Raw genomic sequence first — 20,130 nt, forward strand, 5'->3', positions numbered from 1 at the left:
GGGCCAGCGGAGGGGAGAGAGGAATGTAGGGGTCAGCTGCAAGCCCCCCGCTCCCCATGTGTGTCCTGTGATGGGAGAGGAGTCCAGTCACACAAAAGCCTGGGGTCTGCTTGGAAACTGCTGGGTCTCTGCCCTCTGCCCTGACCTGCCCAGTCCTGAGTGTGGGAATGTGCTGGGCTCAGCGGGCTCCTCAGCCTCAGGCGGCCTTTCTCTCAGACAGACTCAGCAGCCTGGACCAGCCATGGGCGAAAGTGGGGCTGCATCTGCCCACCCAGGGTCCCCTCAGCCTCTCTCCCAGCCCCCAAATCCTGCTCTGGGAGACAGTCAGTGCTGGGGACTCCTCCCCCTCTGTTCCCTGGTCTGTCTCCCCTCGCAGTGCGAGTGCAGGACTTGGAAATGGCTGTTGGATGCGCTCCTCGGCCCTGGGCACACACCCAGCTGTGGCCCCGGTGTCCTCGAGAGAAGGACACATGAGTGCGTGAGATGTCCTGTGGGCACGGGATCGCAGTCCCAGGAAACCTGCCCCACCCTCCCCCCCAGTTCTCCCAGCCTGGCATCAAGAAAGACCAGGGGAGCTCTCACAGGCGGACGGAGCACCCCAGTGACCTGGGTGCAGGGCCCACAGCAGGGCAGCCCAAGCCCTCCCTCGGATGCCACAGACGTGGAGTGTCCCTGCCCCATGCTGGGCGACCCCAACGGTGATGCTGGGGGCCGTGCTGGGCGCCACAGGCTTTCTGTACAGAAGGGGCCGGAGCAAACGTGAGACTGGTTGAGGGGGGGCATGCAGTGGGTTCCAGTCGCCAGCCAGCCTTGTCCCTGGAGTCACCCTTTCCTTAACTCAGGCTCAGGCTTTGCCTCAGGGGGCAAGGTGACACCTGTCCCCGAGCAGAGGAGCAAAAGCAAAGCGATCAAAGTGGATTTGTGTCTCCTGAGCACTGGGTGGGGTCGATTTGGACAATTTCCTTACAGTTGGAACTGACCTGAGGAGGTGCCCCGGCCACGCTGAAGGTCCACATCCCGGGTTGGGAGGAGCCACATGGTTTGGAGACAGGGTCGGGCCTCAGGCTCGTCCAAGGCAGCACTGGGGTCTCCTTCACCCTGTGTGGCGGGGTGTGGGCTGTGCTGCCCCCAGGAGTGACTGGGTGCCTCTGGGTACTCACCCCGTGACCACATGGCCAGAGCTCTTGTCACCATCATATGGCGTCAGGGTGACCTTTCCTGCCCAGCCCTCGACCCAGAAAGGACGACGGTTACACAACCCAGGCATGGGCACTGACGTCCCTGTGACTGCAGCCTGTGTTCGGGAAGTCGAGTGTGTCCGGTGGAGACATTGGGGGGCAGGGAAGAGCACCCAGGCTGCGTTTCTGGAGGTGACACGGCGGAGCCGAGAGGACACATGCATTGGATGTCCTAGGGGCGTGCAGGGCGGCAGGCAAGCGAGTCCGAGGCAGGAGCAGAGCCTCGGAGATGAGCCTAGGGACCAGGCTGCGGCCCGGCACGCCTGCAGGGGTCCTGCACCGCGTGGGGCAGAAACTGTGCTTGCAAAACGCAGCTGCAGTTTTCCAATTTGATGGACATTCTAAGACCACAGATCCAAGAAGTTCAGTGAGGCCCCAAGAACTCAAAACACAAAACACATCATAATCAAAACCAGTGATGAAGAGAAGCGCCTTTAAATATGCTCGAGAGGAGGGCTTTCCTTTCAAAAGACAAGGGGAGACTGCAACAGACCCTCCCCTCGGACAGTGTGCAGGTCGGGTGGCAGAGAGCCCTGTCCACCTGGGATACTGCGCCAGACGAAACAGGCTTCCAGAGATGGCGGCGTAAAGCTGTCCAGAGGCTCCAGAGCTGAGAACACATCCCCAGCAGACCTGCCCGACCAGATACAAGGGGGGATTCTTACGGCAGAAGGGAAATGGTAGCATGGCCACGCGGGTGAGCGTGAGAGACATTTGTATTATTATCCAAATCCCTTTAAAAGGGAGTTGACTGCCTGCAGTCAAGGTGCTGTGGGATCTATAACAGACGTGTGGCGGTAACGTGCAGAGGCCTAAAGAGGCAGGCACCGTGCTGTGGGGTTGTGCTGCGCCCGTCTGGCCGCAGCCCACGGACTGAGTCAGATCCAGCATCTGTGCACAGGCCCTGAAGCCGCCCCCTGGATGAAAAGACCCAGAGTGGGGACTGGTAAGAGAACAAAGGAGATGAGGTGGAATCATAACGGGTGTGCCATTAATCCAAAGCATGGCAGAGGAAAAGTGGACCCAGGGAACAAAGGACAGATGCGGTGATAGACTAAATTCCCCCGCAGCAACAGTCACGCGAACGGTCTCAACACCCCCAGTTAAAAGACACATCATCAAAAAAGATAAAAAATAAGGACCAACTATATGCTGCCCACAAGAAACTCACTTTGAATATAAAGACACACATGGAAAATAAGAGATGGAAGAAGAGACTCCATGCTAACACTAGTAATTAATAAGGTCAGGTGTCTATGTTAATAACAAAGTAAGTTTTGGAGTCAAGAATATTACCAGAGATAAGGGAGGATCTCTCATCATGATCCAGGGGTCACTTCGTCCCCAGAACGTAACAGTACTAAAGGTTACAATGCTAACGATGGAGCCTAAAATACACGAAGCAAAAAAAGCTAGAACTGCAAGAGAAACAGACGAACCCGCGCTCACAGTCAGAGATGCCAAGATCCCTGCTCGGCGATGGACAGAAGAACATCACAGGAAGAACATCACAGCCGTCCCTGCTCTAATCCAGTCTGTGGAACACCCCCTGCAGGTCAAGATTCCTGCTCAGCGATGGACAGAAGAACATCGCAGTCGTCCTTGCTCTGATCGAGTCTGTGGAACACCCCCTGCAGGTCAAGATTCCTGCTCAGCGATGGACAGAAGAGCATCACAGCCGTCCATGCTCTAATCTGTGGAACACTCCACCCAGGTCAAGACCGCTGTTCGGTAATGGACAGAAGAGTGTTGCAGTCATACTGGCTTTATGTGGAACTGCCCACCCAGGCACACAGACCAGAGATAGACCACATTCTGGTCCATAAGCAAGTCCTCGATAAACTTAGAATATCTCAAGTATTACAAGATATGTTCTCCAACCATAACAGAATTAAATTCGAAATCAATAGAACACCATCTAGAAAATCTCCAAATATTTGAAAATTCAGGAACACATTTCAAAATATCTCATGAATCAAAAAAAAAAATCATAAGAGAAATTTGAAAGTATATTCCCATGAGTGGACAAAAAGCATAAATATAAGAATTTGGGGGAGGCAGCTAAAGCCACACGCAGAGAGCCGTTTATAGAACTAAACCTTTAGGGAAAAAGTCAGACTTTGAGTCCATGCCATTACCTTCTTTCTAAAGATACAAGAAAGGGCTTCCCAGGTGGCTCAGTGGTGAAGAATCTGCCTGCCAATGCAGGAGTTGCAGGAGAGACAGGTTCGATCCCTGGGCCAGGAAGATCCCCTGGAGGAGGAAATGGCAACCCACTCCAGTATCCTTGCTTGGAAAATCCCACTGACGGAGGAGCCTGGTGGGCTACCATCCATGCTGGTGCAGAGTCAGACACGACTGAGCAAGTGCGCACACGCACGAGGACACTAGAAAAGAGGAGTAAATGGAACCCTGCCCCACCGTGTGCCCAACCTCAGGCCCAAGCAGAACTTGAAGAGAGGATGAGGGTGTCAGTCAGAAATCGGGTGCCCTGGGCGGGGGTGCAGGGTGAGACCTGGACTCAGGTGTCATGGGTGGTGTCAGCACAAAGCAGCATTTAGACCACTGCTGGACAGGCTTCCGGGGGGACGAGAAGAGGGCCCTGCCAGGCCTGATGGGGGCCATATATGCTTCTCCTCTTCCTCTCATCAAATGGAATTAAATGCATTAAATCCCCAGCGTGGGGAGGACGGAAGGAGGGGTTCTTGTCAGGATCTACCAGTTTCTGAGCGCCCAGCGCAGGGAGAGCTCTCTGATGACCCAGGCGTCCAGCTGGGCCCCTAGGGGTGCGGCTGCTGCTTCTTGCCAAGCACCCCTGGCAGCCACAGGGACGGGAGCGAGGCTGGCACGTGGGGCGGCCTCAGGTGGGAGGTGTCCCGAGCCTGGCGGGGCAGCCTGAGGATAGAGAGTCCTGCCTTCCCTGTGGTGCGGGGCCGGCTCTTCAGGGTCAAGGGTGCCCCTGGCGGCCTTATCGGCTCCTGGGGCTGCTCCTGTCTGCAGCAGTCCGTGGAGGCGAGGCCTGGGACGCCTGCTCCTGGCACGTGAGTCAGGCTGGCACTCACTGGCGCGTGTGATGGATGGCGGTTGACAGCCCTCAGCCTGGAGCACCCCTGGCACTCGCTGACCCACTTTCTCCTCCGTGGCTGGAACATTTACATAACAGATGGCCCCAGGGCCCTGCTGTCCGCCCCCAGAGGAGGTGATTCTAATTACATAGGAGGCGGAGCCGCGTTGCTGGCCTGGCCGCCCTTGCTGATTCGTGGGTGCCTGGGTGCCCACCTGGCTGCCCTCTGCTGGTTCGTGGGTGCCTGGGCCGCCCTGTGCTGGCTTATGGGTGTCTGGGTGCCCACCTGACTGCCCTCTGCTGGTTTGTGGGTGCCTGGGTGCCCACCTGGCTGGCCTGTGCTGGTTCATGGGTGCCTGGGTGCCCACCTGGCCTGCCTGTGCTGGTTTGTGGGTGTCTTGAGTGCCCACCTGACTGCCCTCTGCTGGTGCGTGGGTGCCTTGTGCACACCCCAAGCTCGGGGACACTTGTGGGGTTGCTGTGGGGTGTCTGCCCGGTGGGCAGTAGGTCTATTTGGCACCACTGTGATCCTCTGAACGAGACCATCCCCTCCTTTCTGGGTCCTTCTTACCCCTGCCCTGCTGCCTGCCCTGTCCAGAGCTCTGCAGAGACGGAGTGCCCTCAGACACAGTGCCAGCACGTGAGGCTGGTTACTCAGACATGGCCAGTGAGATTTTTATTTCAGTGTCAGTAACCCCGAGTGGTCGGTGGCTTCCGTACTGGTCAGCTGAGACAGAGCACGTGAGTGTGTGAAGGTGATGTGTTTACACGCTGCTGTATCACAGCACCGTGCACCAGCTGTCTCAGGACCTCCGCTCCTGTGGGCAGGCGGGCGGCGTGTCCCCCAGCGAGGGGGGCTTGTCCTCCATCACCGAGCAGCTCTGCCCACCTCTCTGGTGAGCAAGGCTCCTCCTGGCCCTCTCCTGGGCTTTTTGTGGGCCTGGGGCCTGGTCCCGGGTGAGCCACCTGGCATGGCCCCCTGCCTGCCCTTCCCCTGCCTTCTGTCCACCAAGTGGTGCTGTCAGAACCCTGTATCTGCTGCTTGGCCGAAGCCCTCCCTCTGCGCCAACCGCCACCCGTGCACCCCACAGACATGGGCACAGAGATGCCTGCTGGCGCTCCCGAAAGGCCCCAGCACCCTGCCCCTCCTGACCCGTCCCCACCAGTCGCACCACCTCTCATCCCTTTGTTCCGGGAGTCCCCTCCCCACACTGACCGCCAGATTCTGCCCTTGCCTCCCTGACCTCCTTCCAGTCCTCATCACTGGCCCCTGTGGCCGCTCCACATCCTGCAGGAGGTGGCCTGTCCCCTGGACCTGGACTCTGTGCTCACCTTGACTGGAGGGGAGGTGCTCAGCTCTGTCAGGCCGAGTTCCATCAGCCAAGTCCCCTGCACACACAGTGCGCTGTCCCCATCCTCCTGCTCCCCTGCCTGTGACCACCCCTTGTCTATAGTCTTGTACCAGAGCCTGAATGTTGCCAGGAGGGTGAGGTGCTGATCCAAGGCTCCGCAGGAAGTATACAGTAAGCGGACCATGATACCGGATGTAAAGCATTTTCTGAAAACTTGGTAAAGTGGGGACACTCAGCAATTTCACAGTTTGGTTAGTGGAGACGAATCCACTTTATTTATTTATTTTTTTATTAATAGCATCCTTTATTGGAGGAAGTGATTAAGGTATTCTTTTTTTATTTTTTACTTTATTTTACTTTATAATACTGTATTGGTTTTGCTATACATAAACGAATCCACCTTAGAAATGAGGATAGCTAAGGAATCGCAACTCTAGACCTCTAGGGACACGAATCTGTGGTCTCCACGTTTCTTAAGGCTGAAGGGAGGGTTCTGGCCCTGGTGTATTGGGCAGTGGACAGGGCCAAGGTGGCAGCAGAGCAGACACCCCCCACACATGGAGGTCCCCAGGCTGACGGGGTCACCCCTTCCCCTCCAGCCACTCACGGGCCCTCGTCACGGAGGCGACACTGAGCCCAGAGCCCTGCGTTAACGGGCAGGCCGGGTCAGTCCCTGGCGACCTTTCCCTGGGACCTGTCCCCAACGTGCCTGCAGCCCCTGCAGGGCCCACAGCGCAAGTCCTGGGGCGCCCTTCCCTCCCTCGTGTGGCTGGGTGCCCCAGATCCCCCTGCTCAGAGCCCCGCCTTTCACCCCAACAGTGTGGAAGGCCGTAGCCCAGCCTTGACCTGGCCCCGTGGGCAGACCCAACCCCTGACGTGAGCCCTCCCTCACCAGGTGACACCATCTGGGCCCCATCTGTCCTTCCTCACGGCGCCCTCGGCACCTTGAGCCACCACCCCCAGCTGCATTTTGGAAGAAAGATGGAGTCCAAGGTCTCGGAAGGTGGCCTGAACGTGACGCTGACCATCCGCCTGCTGATGCACGGAAAGGTACGGGCCTGGGGGAAGTGGAGGCTGCCCACGCAGGGGCTCAGTTCCGAACCAGGCTTCTTACAATTCCAAGTGATCGCGAACTTGCATCGCCGTCCCACGCCTGCTCCTCCCGGAGCCTCTTGCGTCTGAGCCGCCTCCTGCGTGTCCTTCACGCCAGGGCGCCCTCCTCAGGACAGCACGCTGACTGGCACGCCCCCACTTGTGCCCGCCGCCGCTCACCCCAGGGCTTCCCTTCACCCAGCACTCCCCACAGTCCCTGTGCCTTTTGCCTTCGGCTTCCCATCCAGCTCTTTTGTAAAGACAATGTCCCTCACTCCCTCGTGTTGGCTTTTTCGGCTGTTTCCTCGCCGTTGGCAGGAGTGACCCAGAAGCCTTCCCATCAGAGTGCAGATTTCAGGGCGTCATTGGTGGGGGTGCCTGCGGGCGCCTCCCTGCCCCCTCCACGGTCATCAGGGGTCCTTGCTGGCAGCCAGTCAGGGGCTGCGTGGCTGCCAGCATGCCCCTTGCTTCACTCGTAGCTCCTGGACGTGGGGCTCCTGTTTGCTCCTGTCACCGCACACTGTCCCTGTCCTGCCATGACTGGCTCTGATGACCACATTGCCCCTGACTTGGCCGTGGTGGTCGCATTGTTCTGACAGCAGCCCCTCTGGCGTAGAACACTGCTATCGCTCATCCTGCTTTCCTCCTGCTTCTGGAACTGGCCCAGAGACCCCGACTCCCCTAAGTGAGGCTGGTGGGCTGGCCTTAGAAGCCCAGGTATGGGCGCATGGGGTTGTTCGTGGCTCTCGGGCTTCTGTGGGTCCCAGGCAGGGCTGGGGAAGTTGTGTTTGTGTATATGCGTGTGTGTCTGTGCACATTTACACACTACTGCTTTCCATGTTTATCTCTGTGCTGGGCCCCTGAGCTCACACCCCCAACTCCAGTACAGCAACACAGACTTGTCCTAGCTCCGTGGTCCATCCGTGTGGGCAGCAGGAGGAACCTGGGGCTGCAGAGGCTGGCCTCATGCCCGAGGCCCTGCTCTCCCTAGCTCTCTGGAAGCTGGAGCTCACACCTGGCACTCCCCTTTCTGTAGAGGTGAAGGAAGGGTGACCACCTACCCACTCCCAGAGTGGGGTGACATTTGGTTAAGGTTGTCGGAGGCTGGGTGTGTACCGCAGAGGGCAGTCTGAGGTCAGTTACACACCCCACTTCCAGCAGCAGCTGGCACAGTGAGCACCCAACCCTCCCCTGGGAGGTGAGGTACCCCAACCACCAAGGGAGCCCCCACCCAGCGCCTGGCCACCACTGCTGCACACAGCCCCCAGGGCAGCCCCACAACACAGACCCTCCCAGAGTCTGCCCCAGGGCACTGTCGTTGTTGAGGGCTTCGCTGGAACAAGGAAGATGAGTTTAATTGTGGAAGCTGCTCTCTGCAGCTGAAAGCCAGTGGGCCCTGCGTCCCTGGGTGGGGCTGCCCAGCGGGGCCCGAGGGTTTGTCCTGGGTAAGAAGGTGCCATGATGGGCAGTCCTAGCTGTGAGCATGTCTGAACCATCGTGAGCCCCAGGCTTTAAAACTATGGCAGGGTGTTGAGACATCTTTCAATGTTCTCTGCGTGCGCGTCTGTGTGCGCGTGCGCATGGTCAGTCGCTCAATTGCGTTTGACTCTTTGCGACCCTATGGACCATAGTCCACCAGGCTCCTCTGTCCGTGGGATTCTCCAAACAAGAATTCTCCAGGCAAATGGATTGGCTAGCCATTTCCTTCTCCAGGGGATCTTCCCGATCCAGGGTTCGAACCCTTATCTCTTGCATCTCCTGCATTGGCAAGAGGGTTTATTTATTTATTTATTTTTAACCACTGAGCCACCTGGGAAGCCCCTTGGAATGTTCAACCGTTTTTAAAAAGGTCAAATAGCAATAGCACTAAACTTTAACATCACAAGGTCATCGAGGGAGATTTTACCTTCACCTGTTTCTTGCAGGCTCCCTTGAGGCCTAAGTGCACAAGTGATGCCTGCCAATGTGTCTGTCGAGAAGGCAGCTTGCCATTCTCTTTGTCTGTCCATCAGAGGCAGGGCAGCCTGCCGCCTGCCCTCTCCTGGCTGCCGGCCTCCCCTGCCGCTCGAGTTCCGGCCAGTGGGCGGTCTCCCACGCCTGTCACAGGCATCCTGCTCCCTCTGCTCTCTAACATCACCTCTCTCTGCTTCCTTTCCTACAGGAAGTTGGCAGCATTATCGGAAAGGTAATTATTGAGTAAACTCTGCCTCTCTTGGGATCTTAGGGGGAAGTGAGGCCCAGAGAGCCTGTGCTGGGGTGGGCGTGCACCTGTGTGCCACATGTGCAGAGAGAGTCCCTTGGGAATCCTGCCCCCTGCCTTCAGGCTGCACCCCCGAACCTGTCCCATCGCCTCCTGTTGTCTGGTCCTGCGGGCACTGGGAACCCTCCCCTGAGGCCACCCCATCCCCCAGGGCTCTGTCCGCCAGTCCTTCTCCCCAAGTTTGACCCATACGAGTCCCCACGTCATTCCTGGGAGCAGTGTCCTGCCTCCAGCCTGAGTGTAGTGAGTCCGTTCGCACAGAAATGCCCCCAGAGAGAGCAAGCACTGGTGTGGAAGCCCATGCTTGTGGGCAGGCAGGCCAGGACCCCCTCCCCAAGTCCTGTGGCTGTCTAAGGCTCCCTGGTCCCACATGGTCCTTGAACAGTGGGGGCACCCCTAGAGCTCGGAGTCAGGCTCTTTTTCACAAGCCACTCTTTTTTGAGGGGTTGTCCATTGGCCTAGTCCCCACTTTGCCTGTGGTGAATATGGAGAAGGGTGCAGACCTGCCAGGTGGAGCAGGTGCCCAGGTCAGACGTGGAGGTGCATCAGGTCTGCGGGGCCAGGCCCACCCAGCCTGCGGCCTGGGCCCTGGACAAGGGGGCAGGGAGGGCTGGGGGGTCACCTGTGTCAGGCACCGAGTCTGGCTTTAAGTGCTGGGGTGTCTGGCCTCCCGGGCCTGTGGCAGAAGCCCAAGTGACCCCCTCCCTTGTCTGAACCTCTGTTCCAGAAAGGAGAGACCGTGAAGAAGATGCGTGAGGAGGTGAGTGGGCCCCCCTGAGCCCAGCACCATTCCTGGGCGGGTGGGAGGGTGGAGGCTGGGCCTCCCAGCAGCTCTGCACCCAGCCCCACAAGGCCTGGATCCATCAGGAACCCCATACACCAGGGATGAGAGTGAGGGGTGACCGTGGGGAGCCCTCAGTGTGCACGCTGGTGGTTCAGGCACCCTCCTGGGTCACGGCCAGGTCACAGCCCACTCATTAGGATAGGACTGGTCATCAGTGCTGCGGTCCAGGTGCCGCCAGCCTGTGGGCATCTCTGGTGGTCAGTAGGCCTGAGGACCCAGCCCGCTGCCAGCCCAGTAGCTTGAATCCAGTTTCTGAGGTTTGCTCACCTTCCTCCCAGAGCGGGGCAAGAATCAACATCTCGGAGGGAAACTGCCCAGAGAGAATCGTAACCATCACGGGCCCCACAGACGCCATCTTCAAGGCTTTTGCCATGATCGCCTACAAGTTTGAAGAGGTAAGGGGTCCCTGCTCTGGGCGAGGGGACCTCTCAGCTCCTCTGCCTCCCCCAGAACCTCCCCACCAGTCCACCTGATAACAGACCAGTGCCCCTCCTCCCGAGGCTCACCTCCCTCACTGAGGGTTTCCTCGGGCCTGGCCCCCAGAGCACAAGCCCTCAGGGAAGGCCTGGAGCCTGGCAGTGAGGAAGCGGTATGGGGCCTCAGCCCTGTCCACAGTGGCTGACCCCTGGGGTGGGCAGCTTGGCTCAGATGTGGGCACAGGGAGCCCAAACATGGGAACCAACACACCTTTGTGCCTGTGCGCTTCTGTGCCCATCTGCCAGTGAGTTACACCTCAAGATGTTTACGTGTTTCTGATGTTTTTGAAATTGCTTAGTTATGTGATCTCTTTACTGAGAGACAACCAAGCTGGGGAGTCAATCTTTCTGTCAAATGTATCACCCTCTGTCCAGATGTCTGCCCCACCAGGCCTGAAGGTCAGAGGTCAGACCCTGAGTTTGGGCACCCTGGGGCCCATGCCCCACCCCACAGCAGCACTGTGACGCTGGAACAGGCCTATCTGGGGGTCTCCTGGTGTTCTCCAACCTCCCTCTCCTCATCACCTGAACCGGGCCCAGCCTCGCAGGCCCTGCAACCAGCCCAGCCTGCCCCCTCCCCCAGTCCACAGCAAGCCTGTCTGGGCTCTCACAGTGGTGTGCATGCCTCTCCCTCCCCAGGACATCATCAACTCCATGAGCAACAGTCCAGCCACCAGCAAGCCTCCGGTGACGCTGAGGCTGGTGGTCCCTGCTAGCCAGTGCGGGTCCCTGATTGGCAAAGGCGGCTCCAAGATCAAAGAGATCAGGGAGGTAACAGCCCTCCTCCCCCACCCCAGGGCCGTGAGCCAAGCGGGTCAGGACACCCCTGGGCAGAGCACCGGCCCCCTCCCTGCTGACCCTGCAGCACGGAGCTGGGAACGGGGGAGGGACGAGCACAAGGCAGAGAGGCCAGGGGATCTCCGATGTGGGTGTCAGGCACAGGCGCCAGGCCTGACTTCTAGGACGGGGCCCCAGTGCATGGGCTCTGCCTGCCCAGGGAGGTGCCTGGGAGAATGCTGAGCCACCCACTGGGGTGGAGGTCGCCTGAGGTGTGACCCCACACCCATATGTTCATCTCCAAGGAAAGCCTTCCTCTCTCAAGGGAGGGCAGCCCCCAGCCTGACTCCTTCCAGGAAAGACGGCCATATAGTTCAGGCCCCAAGACTGGAGTCCATCTTTGTCTGGGACCTCAAACTCCACACAGAGGAAGAATTCCACATATGTGGGGAAAAAACCTGTCTGCTGAGATGCCCCTCCCCCCACCCAGCATCACCCCTCCTACACAGGTCCATGCTGGCAGCAGTGGTCTGCGCCAGACGGATGTGGCTGCCCACGGGTGCTCCAGATGGAGCATGTAGCGGGCGTGGAGGGGTGACCTGAGGCAGCGCCTCGTGGGCATCCCGAGGGCAGTCAGGACATGTTGCTTCAGTGCGCGCCGCCCACCTCAGCAGGGCCCCATCCAACATCCAGTCTCTCCAGTCCACAGGTGCCCAGGTCCAGGTGGCCGGGGACATGCTGCCCAACTCCACAGAGCGGGCAGTGACCATCTCGGGGACCCCGGACGCCATCATCCAGTGTGTCAAGCAGATCTGTGTGGTCATGCTGGAGGTACAGTCTGTCTGCAAGTCCGGGCTCCTCGCCCGCCTGCCCCTCACTACACCCAGCCCTTTTTCTGAGTGCTGGAGGTTTCGGGTGCCCTGAGGATTCATTTGGTCAGCGTTGCCTGGACTGGGCCTCAGGAATGGGCCCACGTCCCTGATCCAGGCTCAAGGCAACTTGAGTGAGAGCTGTGCAGAGTGTGTGGGCACTGTGGGAGGGCTGCCAGCTCTGCCACCTCAGGGTGGGATCTCATCTTCCCTGGGGATTTGGGGAGAGAAGGTGGTGGGGGCACAGGCCCTGCCAAAATCTATGGAGTTGAATGAAGAGTCCACGCAAAGGGGCAGGCCTTAAAAATGGTGCACCTGTGTCCTGAAGACAGGTCTATGCTAAAGACAAGTGTGCACTGGAGACAGGTGTGCACTGGGCCCAAGTGTGCACTGGAGGCAGGTGTGCCTTGGTGGCTGGTGTGCTGGAGACAGGTCTGCACTGCATGCAGGTCTGCACTGAAGTAGGTGTGTACTGGAGTCAGGTGTGTACTCGAGACAGGTGTTACCTGTGGCAGGTGTGCACTGGACGCAGGTGTGCACTGGTGGCGTGTGTACACTGGTGGCAAGTGTGCAGAGAAGGCAGGTGTACAGTGGCGGCATGTGTGCCCTGGAGGTAGGTGTACACTAGAAACAGGTGTGGCTTAGAGGCAGCCATGTACTGGAGGCAGTTTTGTGCTGGAAACAGGTGTACACTGGGGGCAGGTGTGCACTGAAAACAGGTGTGTATGGAATCAGGTGTACATTGGTGGCAGGTGTGTGCATGAGACAGATGTGCACTGAAGACAGGCGTGCACTGGTGGTGGTCATGAACTGGAGATAGGTGTACGCTGTTGGCAGATGTGGAATGGAGACACGTGCCCTGGAGTCAGGTGCGCCCTGGAGTCAGCTGTGCCCTGGAGACGGGTGTGCCCTGGAGTCAGCTGTGCCCTGGAGACAGGTGTGCCCTGGAGACAGCTGTGCCCTGGAGACAGCTGTACCCTGGTGCAGGTGTGCCCTAGGGGCACATCAGGGCTGGAGATGCAGGTGGAGTGCAGTGGCCCACACCGCCGCCAGGCCCCCTGGCTGGACTACGTGCAGGCACCAGAGACACTGCTGAGGCACAGCAGGCTGTGCTTATGAAAGCACAGGAAAATGCCCACAGTGCGAAGACAAAGGGGTGGAGAAAAGCATCAACAGAAGGAGAAGTAAGGAAGGTGCAGCTGAGCAGAAAGGAACCTCTCAAAATTTTGAGGAAAATCCCAAGATTTAAGTTTCAGTCAATACGCAAACTGCTACAAGATTAACTAAAGTTGTCAATAATAGTTGCTGGTCTTTTTAAAGCTAAAATGCGGTCATCAGGCCTCTAACGGAAGGTTTTACTAGCTGCGCTGGTTGCCTGGCCATCAGGCCCTGCTCCCCCACAGTGAAGCCATGGAGCGTCCACCCTGGCTGACTGCAGTCCTGCTTGGATGCTAGCTCGGGGGCAGCAGGGGCTCTCCTTTTTCTGTACTTGAAAGTGAAAGTGAAGCCGCTCAGTCGTGTCCGACTCTTTGCGACCCCATAGACTGTAGCCTACCAGGCTCCTCTGTCCATGGGATTTTCCAGGCAATGGTACTGGAGTGGGGTGCCATTGCCTTCTCCAGGGGATCTTCCCAACCCAGGGCTTGAACCCGGGTCTTCCGCATTGTAGGCAGACGCTTTACTGTCTGAGCCACCAGGGACGTCCTTCTGTACTTGACCTGGCGCTAAAGCACCATGTCCAACTTCTTCAAAAAAAGTTGGTATTGATTTTATTTTCCTGAAGTGTGATATTGGGAAGTCAGGTGTGCCCTGGAGTCAGGTGTGCCCTGGACAGATTTTCCTGAATGTTTTTTTTCTGCAACATCCCCTACACTGGTCCTGGTTATGAACAGTGTCTTCCTCAGTCCTGGTGCTGGGACCACGAGTGGCCAGGAGGGCAGGTGGCCTGCAGGACCTGGCACCCCTAGTGTGGCAGACACCCCAGGAAGTGAGGAAGCCCATGCCAGCCTAGTGGGTGGCAGGTGCCCTGTGGGGGTGCAGGGCAGAGATGTGAGCCACCCTAGGATGATGAGGTCTGAGCGGGACCTGTGGTCTCCTCAGGACTCCTCATGCGTGGCCTTGCCTATGCCGCATTCATGGTCAGACGTGGCCCCACAGAAGAGCCTGACCTGTAGGCTATAGTTGCTTGTGCCCCCGGGGCCGTGGGAGGCAGACTGAAACACAGGCGTGTGTGATGGGTCCTTGTGGAGGTGGGGGGAACGAGGCCTCCTGTCACTGGTGTCACAGGGCTCCCAGGAGAGGCTGCTTACTGGGGAGGGAGCATTCTCACACCCAGAGGCCCCTGGCCTGGTGTTAAATGAAGAGTGTATGGAGTTTTGAGCTTTGGGGTGGGGCCTCCACCTGAGAAATCCCCACCGAGGGGGGGCGGGGCTGCTCGAGGTACGGCTAGTTAGGTGGAGAACGTGAGTATCAGGGCCCCCAGGGAGGTGTGCTCAGAAGGCCTTCTTCCATCAGAAGTCAGAGGGGATGGGAGCTAGACATCAGGGCTGGTGCAGTGTGGGTGCTGCTGTTGGTGGGGTCAGAGGGCACCGTGGAGCAAGGGTGATGGCTAAGGCTGAGCAGCACAGAGTCCACCCCCACCTCTGGGACAGAGAGGGGGTAGCAGTGGACTGAGTCCTCCACTTGCACCAGTGGAAATGGTCCTTCAGTGTAGTCATGCTTCCTGCTTGGTGACCATGAGGCACCCTGAGACTGCAGAGAATCCCCTGAGAGGTGCCTGGTCACAACCAAGGGCGAGCCAGAGATGGAGAGACAGGAGCCCTCCTTTACCCAAACACAGGTCCCTGAAGCAGCCTCTCTGTGTCACACAAGGTCACACAGCACGTCCAAGGTCATACAATGTGTCTAAGGTCACACAGCACAGCCAAGGTCACGTGGACATCCAAGGTCACACAATATATTCAAGATCACGTAGTACATCCAAGGTCAAACAGCATAATCAGGGTCACAGAGCACAGTTAAGGTCACACAGCACATCCAAGGTCATACTGTGTGTCCAAGGTCACATAGCACAGCCAAGATCATACAGTATGTTCAAGGTCACATGGACTTCCAAGGTCACACAATTTATTCAAGATCACACAATACATCCAAGGTCATATAGCATATTCAAAGTCACACAGCATAACACAGTTCATACAGTGCATTCAAGGTCACACAGCATAACCAAGGTTGCACATGTTCAAGGTCACAGTGTGTCCAAGGTCACATAGCATGTTCAAGGTGATACAGTGTGTCTGAGGTCACACAACACAGCCAAGGTCACACAGTGTATTCAGGATCACATAGTACATCCAAGGTCAAACAGCATAATCAGGGTCACAGAGCACAGTTAAGGTCACACAGCACATCCAAGGTCATACTGTGTGTCCAAGGTCACATAGCACAGCCAAGATCATATAGTGTATTCAAGGTCACATGGACTTCCAAGGTCACACAATGTATTCAAGATCACACAGTACATGCAGGGTCACATAGCATGTTCAAGGTCACACAGCACAACCAAGGTCACACCACTGTGTTCAAGGTCATACAGCACATTCAAGGTCATACTGTGTTCAAGGTTGCAGTAGCAGGCCAAGGTTACACGATGTATTCAAGGTCACATGGTGCAGCCTGGGCTGCAGAGTTGAAGCCACCAGCCAGTCTACGGTCCCCATATCCCTGCACATTCCTTGGGTGGGAGCACTCTGAAGTCATACTGCCTGACGGAGGCATGGACTGGGCCTGGGTGGGCAGTGGCCTCAGGAGCTCCCTGCGGGGACAGACTGCTCTGGTCCCCTAGCTCTGCCCCGGGCTGGTGGTGCAGCTGACTTGGGACTACAACAGCCAAGCCCATCCCCGTGGACTCTGCTCCCAGGGAAGACAGTTGCCCAGGCAGCAGCTGGCAGCGGGCATGACTGCTCCTGACCCAGGGTTAGGCTGACATCGTCAGACCCTGGCATACTTCTGGTACCTGAGAATATCGTGCACCCCAAGACACAAATCCTAAAGTTTTGGACACAGAATAGTGGAAGGAAGTTGTAGCAGATCTCATCACAGCTGTGGACTATTTCATTTGGACTCTGAGGTGTATTAAATGATGACTCTTTTGTCAATAGTGAAATTGGATGTTTCTAACTTTGCTGAGATGAGGCCAACTGAACATCAGCCCAGGCCAAGTGGAGCGCCATTCTGGGCACAGAGTCCCAGGGCTCTTCCCGAGGACTGAAGGCAGAGGCGTCCCCTCCAAGCTTGGCTCCAGGGAAGGGTTGCGTGCAGGCAGGGTCGCTCCTCCCACCTCGCCCGCTGCCTCCTGCTGGGGGCTGTATCTAGGGTGGTGGCTCCTGGAGGGCCGGGGGCTGGGGAGGGCTGGGTGGCGCAGTGGGCGGGGCTCGGAAGGAGGCCTCACGACCGTCAGGCTGCGAGGCCGCTCTAACACTCTGTCTCCCTCCTGTCCCTTTTCCTAGTCCCCACCGAAAGGTGCCACCATTCCCTACCGCCCAAAGCCCGCCTCCACCCCTGTCATTTTTGCAGGTGGTCAGGTAAGAGCCGACCCGCTCGCGGCCTCCACTGCCAACCTCAGCCTTTTACTGCAGCCCCCGCCGCTGCCCGTTAGTGCACTCAGGTTTTCTCCCTTCTCACGTGCACGTCTCCCCGCCCGTGCTGGACGCAGAGCTCCCCACCCTTGGCCCGGCCGGGGCTGAGCGCAGGCCCCGCATGAGACTGCCAGGCGGTGTCCCCGAACGGAAGGGGCCCAGGACAACCCTGGCCTGGGCTCAGGCCTGTGCAGTTGGGCAGCCTTGCCCAGTCTAGTCTCTGGTGCTTTTAGGAAGCTCAGAGGGAAGGAGGGCCGGGGGTATTGCCAGGGGTCTTGGGACTCAGGGTTGAGACGACTACGACTGTAAAAACTGGCCCATTTCCCCCTGAGACACGCGTTCCCACACACATGTCCCTCCCAGTAGCACGTGAGGAACAAGAGGAGGATGAAGGAGGCCCGACTGGGCCTCCCGGTTACTCGGATGGTCCGCACCCTCGCCCTTCCCCTTCCCCACACTGGCCGCAGGCCCAGGAGGCTGGGCACAGCCGCACTGCATACCGGGGTTTGGGCAAGAGTCCCTGACCCTTCTCTCCCACCAGGAAGGGGTCGTGGCGGTTTGTCTTCAGCCAGTGGTTGGCCTAGTGGGGCCGACAGAGGGGCCGTGCTGCGTCTCCTGCCCTTGGGCGCCGGCAGGGTCACCTCAGCCTCGGTCAAGGACTTTGCACACGCAGCCCAGTAGTGCCAGGGGGAGCTCTGCGTCCGGGCAGCGGTGCTGTGTGTTTGTTCAGGGAGAGTGAAGACGGAGGTCCTGGGTGCCCCAGGGTGGGGGAGGGGCTGAGAAGGAAAAGAGGCAAACGCAGGTCGTCCCCGGCTTCCTGCGCTGCCCCATCCTGCTCTGTGAAGGAGCCTCATCAGATGGCCCGGTCCTGTCTCCAGCCCCCCACCCTGCCCCCATCCCTCCCCTCTCCCCTCTCCCCCACCCCTGTGCGGCAACAGCTGGGTCTCTGCTCCTGCAGCCGCCTTTGGGTTGCTTCCCCTGGGGAAGCAGCAGTTCCCACGGCCCGTGGCTCAGGGTGGCCACAGCGGGCCAGCCCTATTCAGAGCTCCTCTCCTCGCTGCATCCAGGTGAGTGGGCAGGTTAGTTACCTGCCAGGCCTCGGCCCCAGCGTGCGTGCAGGCAAGCCTGTGACGACCCCTGGTGGTGAAGCACAGGCTTTACCCAGAAGGGAGGCGGACTGACAAGAGCTGGAGCCCGGGCAGCCTCCTGGCTGGGCGGGGCAGCAAGGTCACCACCCCCGTGGGAGGGCAGCACCTTAACCCGGCCCCTGTGCCCTGGGGACAGCACGAGTGGCCAGTGAGTGACTGGTCTTGGTCGTCAGCACTGCAGGCAGCTGGGCGGAGGAGCCCGTGTCCCAGGCCCTGGCCCCCGCACCCGAATGCAGGAAACACTGCACGCCCGGCTTCAGAGCCTCTTAGCCCGACCTTTCCAGGGAAGAACTGGCCAGGCCCCTGCTGTAGAAAGGCGGCTCCTGCCTCCGCAGCAGGTTCAGACCCCAGAGTCTGCCCAGACAGAACCTACTGCCTGGGCTTGTCTCCACCTCTGTTCTGAGAGGATGGTGGGTGGCTGTGCACTTCAAATAGCACTGACAGCTGAGTGAGAAAAAGGTGTCAGAAGCAGCGTCCAGGGCGAAGAACCACAAGCCGGAGCGCGTGGGCAGCACCCCTCCAGGGCCTATCTTACCCAGAGACACGGTGGCACAGTGCCTAGTGGCATCTATGCAACGCCTGCAGATGGGCCTCGTGGTCCCTCGGCCCCAGGTGCCACAGGCTGCCGCATGCTCGCTGTCTCTGGCCGGGCTGCTTTCCTGCACTGTGAGGTGCCAGACCTCCCCTGGCAGGGCTCCGCACCCACCCACCCCCCGGCGGGCGAGTGTGCCCTGCAACACGCTCCCATATCCCAAGTCCCGGTGAAAGCCTTTGTCTTCACTCTCCCTCGACTCTGTGTGGTTTGTTTGTTGATTGGCCATGAGTTTCTGGAAGAATCTTCGCTGAGGGACTGTGGGGCAGGGGCCTGGGTGTGGGAGAGGCTGCGGGTCACACACACCTGCTGTGGCTGCTCCGTGTCACCGTCTTGAAGGCGAGTGACGTGATGAAGCCCAGCGAGACTCCCCTAGGGGCCGTACCACCAAGCGTGTGCTGCGCCCAGTCCCCTGGGGCCGGAAGACACTCGCCAGCCTGCGGCTGATTTGGGCGCATTTCTTAATCTGACATTTGCAAAGTGGGGTTTGAGCCACCTTTTAAAGTTTTCTGTTTTGTTGTTTGGTTATCTTGGGAAAAGTTATTTCCTGAAAGTGTGTACTCTGATGGCCGATTAAACTCTCCAGTGTTAATAACCATCAGTCCCCAGCAGGGGTCGACTGGATGGCGCGTAGCTATTTCCTATTGAGAAACAACAGGGTGAGAGCTGGACATATCCCACCTGGTCCCTCCACCCTGCCCCCACCCCATCGCATGTCTGGTTGTAGATCCAGCCACAGGGGACACAGAACCCCCGCCCCCAGCTTCCGGAGGGAGGGATCGCCTGTCCTATGTGAAGGGGAAAGCCTTAACCAGAGTAACCAGAGAGCCGGTGCCCGCTGGCAGGGGAGCCCGCCCCAGGAGGCCCTCGTTCTGTGAGGGCATGCGGTGAGGGGGTGTGTGGCCGCGGCTTCGCGAGCTGACGGTGTCTCTCTCTCTCCAGGCCTACACGATCCAGGGACAGTACGCCATCCCTCACCCAGATGTGAGTTTTCACTCTGCCCCTTCACCTCCTCTCGTCACCACTTCCTCCTACCTGCATGCTGCTGTCAGTTGCTACTAATATTAATATTACACAATAATATTAATACGTTCTCCGTGTTCCTGACCTGTGTCGTATCCATATGGCCCTGAGTAACCTTTAACCTCTTAGCACTAATTCTTCCATGTGGAGGACTTGGCCTGGTGTCAAATTGTTCTGAGCGTGGCTGCAGCCCGGCTGTTGCTCCACACCTGGGCCCTTGTGTGGTGGCCCCGGGCTGCTGTGTCCCTGGCACCCACCCTGGTGGGCAGGGACAGCTCAGGCCCTGTGTGCACCTGTGCAGGCAGGTGACGAGCCATCAGCAGGTGTGCTGGGACACCTTGGACGGGCGTTGGAACCTTTGGTGATGCTGTGCGCTCCCTTTCAGCCCCAGTTGGAGCAAAGTCCCCACACCCACGAGATCCCGGCCATCAGAAGCCCACAGAGCAGACAAGGCTCTGTGCTAGTGTTACGACACGTTGCACACCCAGGGCTGCTCCGGACTGCGCTCCAGGCTCAGTGTGGCACTGCTGCTGGAGGGCTGGGCACCCTGAGAGCCATGCAGGGAGAACCTCGGGGCCACAGGGCTATAGATGCGCCGAGCAGTGCAGTCTGCCCCGCTGGTCCCCGGCGGTGGGCTGCAGGGAGGAGGAGAGGGAATGGGCTCATGTGCCGCTGCCTCAGCTGCAGCGAGCGCGATCCCACCTGAGATATGTCCCCTGTGCTGGGAGGATGCGTCCACGTGCTGCTTCGTGAGAGCT

At 58.7% G+C, this 20,130-nt stretch overlaps 1 protein-coding gene across 21 annotated transcripts in view; it reads left to right on the forward strand.

The window, feature by feature from the left end:
- Positions 1–20,130, forward strand: part of PCBP3 (poly(rC) binding protein 3) — a 234,803-nt gene that overhangs the window by 201,023 nt on the left and 13,650 nt on the right. For 11 of the 21 annotated variants that reach the window (XM_060406306.1, XM_060406307.1, XM_042237902.1 and 8 more), the window contains 8 exons: positions 6,550–6,704; positions 8,908–8,931; positions 9,734–9,766; positions 10,129–10,245; positions 10,966–11,097; positions 11,806–11,934; positions 16,481–16,624; positions 19,292–19,333. In XM_060406306.1, coding sequence (XP_060262289.1) covers positions 6,550–6,704; positions 8,908–8,931; positions 9,734–9,766; positions 10,129–10,245; positions 10,966–11,097; positions 11,806–11,934; positions 16,481–16,624; positions 19,292–19,333 — 776 coding nt within the window. The remainder of the gene's footprint in view (positions 1–6,549; positions 6,705–8,907; positions 8,932–9,733; positions 9,767–10,128; positions 10,246–10,965; positions 11,098–11,805; positions 11,935–16,480; positions 16,625–19,291; positions 19,334–20,130) is intronic. The other 10 variants (XM_042237923.1, XM_027961227.2, XM_042237940.1 and 7 more) reach the window with 2 other exon arrangements.

This window comes from Ovis aries, chromosome 1 (assembly GCF_016772045.2).
Source record: "Ovis aries strain OAR_USU_Benz2616 breed Rambouillet chromosome 1, ARS-UI_Ramb_v3.0, whole genome shotgun sequence".
Classification (NCBI taxonomy): Eukaryota; Metazoa; Chordata; class Mammalia; order Artiodactyla; family Bovidae; genus Ovis; species Ovis aries.